Genomic DNA, 4,678 nt, shown 5'->3' with positions numbered 1-4,678 from the left:
GCCATTTAATTCATTATCTCGCTGTCATGCTGACATCGGTCTACTGCTGTGTTCCAGTGAAGTTCAGCATGACCAAAAGACATTATCTCAACTGGACATTCTACAGACTCAAGATTGAGTTCAACAATTACAGACTATGAACTCTATCCCCCATTTTGCCATGTGCTAGTTGGAATTTTGTTTTCGGATGTTTTCTGAGCTGTTCATTATTCTTCCATGTACACTTGCACTGAACAAATACTTTGCATCTTGCCACAGCCAATATCTTTTGTCGCATGGCATCTTTGTCATTTACTTTCTCCTGCCCTCTAACCTATTACCATTAGACCATTGCCCCCTTTCTATGGCATAAAATCTATCACATTTCTACCGTCCTTCAGTTCTGATGAAGAATGATGCTTGACTTGAAACATAACTCTATTTCTCTCTCCAAAGAGCTGCTTAACCTGCAGAGAATTTCAGGCACTTTCTTTTTATTTCAGATATTACAACTGGGCAATACTAGTCAGCTCAATGCTCACTGCGAAGGTGGCAGCCTGAGAGTTATGGATATACTGCCAAATGAGCAATATTAACCTTTTCAACATATTTGTAAGTGACAGAAATAATTCCAGTTTGAAAAGCATGCATAAATGCAGGCCCTTTCTTTGTTAGGTGCATATCAAATTTGTTTCCCTATTTTGTTGACACAATCTGGACAAGGGTTACCAGACACATATAGTAAACATTTATTGCTTGGAAGGTAGCTCTATTTTATTAATGGTTCTGCATTTATCCAGGGGACTCTTTTTACTGAAAATCTCTATTGATATACGTGTTGGCCTGAGTGACCCATGTATGAAAGAAAGTATATATATATACGCATCTCCACTAAATTTTTAAAATCTTTATATTCCTACATACTAATTACACACGAACATCATTAGAAAATCAACACCACAAAAACAGATGATCTGGTTATTATTACTTTGCTGTTTGTGGGAGCTTGCTGTGCATAAATTAGCTGCTGTGGTGTCCTTAATTACAACAATGAACAAATTTCAAAATCACTTTATTAGCCGTAATGCTTTTTAGGACATCCTTTGGCTGTGAAAGGTACTATATAAAGCCTTTATTAATATTCATACTTATGTGATATATTGTTGCTCTGTCAGGATATCCCTACCTCACAGCACCACAGGTACTGCAGCATATTGGGAAGATAATCCACTTCCAGCTTCTCAAGAACAACCAGGATAGGACAAAAAATGTTGGCCACATCCTGAGAATGAATTTAAAAAGAACATTCTACATGACACAGGGTTAAATAAATGTTTCCTCCATCATCCCTCAGTCCCTGTCCATCATATCACAGAGCAGTATTATTATTATACTCAATGTAATGTAAAAGAAAAGGATTAGATTTAGTTGATTTCTAGCTAGTTTATGTATTTAAAAGAAAAGAAAAAAAGTAACAGTGTGAAGATATTGTTAAATAATGTGGGTATGTTTTGAGAAAATTCAGACATGCCCACAAATGCAAAACGTCACATATCCTTGATAGTTGCTCGGGCTGTTACAGCTCAAATGCCAGAAGTGCAAGTTGTACTTCTTTCAATCACCTGATTTCTGCTATTGCTAGACAGAACAGGTGCACAATGCATCAGGAGATATAGAAAGCGACACTGCAAGTGATTTTGTGCCTTGGCCAAATAACGTTTATAGGTAGCAATCAAATTGGAGAAGTTGGTGATTTAATAGGACTTCAACTCAATGTTCTCTGCCCTTTGAATAAATTCGCTCAGTCCTGTGCTGAAGTGTCAGCCTAGATTATGATCATAAATCCTACAATGAGAGGTGAGAGCATAACCAACTGAATCAAGATGGCATAAGCTGGAATGCATTTGAGTGAAAAGTCAGTTTTTACTATATAGATATTGACATCTGGGACTAGATTGGGTTGGGATATCTGGTCGGCATCGACGGGTTGGACCGAAGGGTCTGTTTCCATGCTGTACATCTCTATGACTCTATGACTCTATCTCCAAACTACTTTTTTCGTTCAATTCCTATACTGCATGTAATTTGCTTGCAAGGCACATAGTCACATCAAACAATTCCCATACTGTTATTATTTCTGTATATTCCCATTACATTAACTTGTTTTAGTTTCATACTGATCATAGCAATTCTCTATCCTTCCACCCACTTCCATGAGGGCCTGAAACTTGCCAAGATGCTGTTCCACAGACACCAACAGTCCTCTGCAATCTTCATTGGTTTTTGTTCAAATGGGGGTCTAGCAGTGAGTAACTTAAATTATTCAATCCTGGGGAATACTATCATCAGGGAAAATCCTGCCCTCACCAGATGTCTGACATGTGCACAATCAGTAATGGAAACGCTTGCTGATATTTCCTAGTAGGCCCACAAGCACTGCAGATGCCCAACAATCCTTTATCTAAGAGACTCTAAATCAGTCTAATCTAGGAATTGAACCTGGGATTTCCTAGTCAGGCACAGCACACTTACCCTCCAAAGCAGCAGGGCAACTACTTTTATTTTTGTCTATTGAATCAACTAAGCGTTCAAGCTGTGTGACATTCTTTGAATGAAAAGTACATTAAATTAATGTAATTTGAACACAATATAAAAACAACCATCCTTAACCGACAGAGAGAGACAACATTCAAAGACATTTAAACAGCCAAACATTTTGTCTTTATCAATGGTGTTCTTGTCTCTCCGGTGAAGGGATCAATGCTGGGAGCTGACCTGGAGATCATGGTAGGGTCAGTTTGCTACATGTTGACCACCAGCACAGCGATGGACAGGATGGGGGTAGTCAGTCCATACCACAGTGACCCGGAGGAACCTTTCAGGCTCTCTCTGTTTGATTCGCTTCTATCGGAATTTTCCATGGTACCAGATGGTCTCACTCTTGAGCTGCACAGTTCATGCAAGTTGCCTTCAAACTGTAACTTTTTCGACTCCTTCCTCAGAGACTCCCAAATGGAGGCGGTGTCTGCAGGGCAACCTTCCAGAACCGAGTCTGCACATGCGTGAAAATCATCCCAGGACCTGCACAGAAACATGGCACACAGTAAGTTGACCTACTCAGGTGTAAGAGGAATGTATACACTTAAGAAAACAAACGTTCAGTGGCAGCTATTTCAGTAGTCTTCAACTTTTGTTGGATTAAGGAACCTTACAACATTCTGAGAGACTCTGTGAAGGAACCCCAACCAAAGTAAAGAACTTTTTAAAACAATGAGAAATTAAGTTAAAATCTGAAAATTTATGACATACTATTATGGATTATTCAATGGTAATATTTTATAATTATTTCATTTTAGTTTTTTGTAGTAAGTTTAAATGGAATTCTTCTATATTTGCAAATGACCTAAAAATTGTGGAAACTCGTGGGTTTTGGGAAAAACCTGGTTGGAAAATACTAAGTTAAAAATTCCTTAAGTGATTAGGAAAGTTTATAATCAGAGTACTGTGCTCACTACAGTGGTAATGTCCCTATCTTTGGGCAAGGAAGTCCTGGTTCAAATGCCACCTGCTCCAGAGATGTGTAATAAAGTTGATTAGAAATGTCCATAATAATAACTTGTTACAAGATCACTCTTAAGTTCCATTGGGATTCATCACATGGCCAAATAACTTGCCTGATGCTCTAAGTTGTCTTGTTGACACTAATTTACACTAGCCACAGTAATGAGGACATTGCAAATTGACAGTGCACAATATGAAGTAGGAATACAGTTTATTATCATAGAGTAAGAAAGACATCATTGCTCTTTCAAAGATCTTTCTTGTATTTCATATCAATGGAAGGATTTTCATGGATGGAAATATATTTAAATACTGTAATATACTTTGAATGTTTACATGCTTTATACTCTCTGAGAAATGTCATCCTTGTGCTGGCCAAGTGCATAAGTGCAGATGTATTCTATGCAGCCCTTTCCAAATCAGTTTACTTTGTCTTGTGCAGCACAATATATCATCAGCCTAGTCTTCCGAGCATACTCAATTACATAACAACAGTTTACATTTATACAATGTCATTACAACAGTAAAATGACCTAAGGTGCTTCACAGTGATATCAGACAGAATTGGATGCCAAGAGTCATAGAGATGTACAGCATGGAAACAGACCCTACACTCCAACCCATCTATGCTGACCAGATATCCCAACTGAATCTAGTCCCACTTGCCAGCACCTGGCCCATATCCTTCCAAACCCTTTCTCTTCATGTACCCATCTAAATGCCTTTTAAATGTTGCAATTGTACCAGCCTTCACCACTTCCTCTGGCAACCCATGCCATATATGTACCACCCTCTGCATGAGAAAGTTGCCCCTTAGGTCTCTTTAATATCTTTCCCCTCTCACCATAGACCTATTCCCTCTAGTTCTGGACTCCCCCAAGCCAGGGAAAAGACTTTGTCTATTTACCCTATCTATGCCCCTCATTATTTTGTAAATCTCTATAAGGTCACCCCTCAGCCTGCGATGCTCCAGGAAAAACAGCCCCAGCCTGTTCAGACTCTCCCTATAGATCAAATCCTCCAACCCTGACAACTTCCTTGTAAATCTTTTCTAAACCCTTTCAAGTTTCACAACATCTTTCCAATAGGAAGGAGACCAGAATTGCATGCAATATTCCAACAGTGGCCTAACCAATGT

At 38.8% G+C, this 4,678-nt stretch overlaps 1 protein-coding gene across 3 annotated transcripts in view; it reads right to left on the bottom strand.

Moving 5' to 3' along the window:
- Positions 1-1,368: 1,368 nt before the first annotated feature.
- The window catches only part of nrn1la (neuritin 1-like a), a 35,645-nt gene continuing 32,335 nt past the window's right edge, over positions 1,369-4,678 (bottom strand). For all 3 annotated transcript variants that reach the window (XM_043707472.1, XM_043707473.1, XM_043707474.1), the window contains exon 3: positions 1,369-3,060. In XM_043707472.1, coding sequence (XP_043563407.1) covers positions 2,781-3,060 — 280 coding nt within the window. In that variant the 3' untranslated portion in view covers positions 1,369-2,780. The remainder of the gene's footprint in view (positions 3,061-4,678) is intronic.

The sequence above is a fragment of the Chiloscyllium plagiosum genome, chromosome 17 (assembly GCF_004010195.1).
Source record: "Chiloscyllium plagiosum isolate BGI_BamShark_2017 chromosome 17, ASM401019v2, whole genome shotgun sequence".
Taxonomy (NCBI): domain Eukaryota; kingdom Metazoa; phylum Chordata; class Chondrichthyes; order Orectolobiformes; family Hemiscylliidae; genus Chiloscyllium; species Chiloscyllium plagiosum.
Note: the sequence above shows the minus strand (reverse complement) of the source record. Positions and strands in the feature narration are given on the sequence as shown.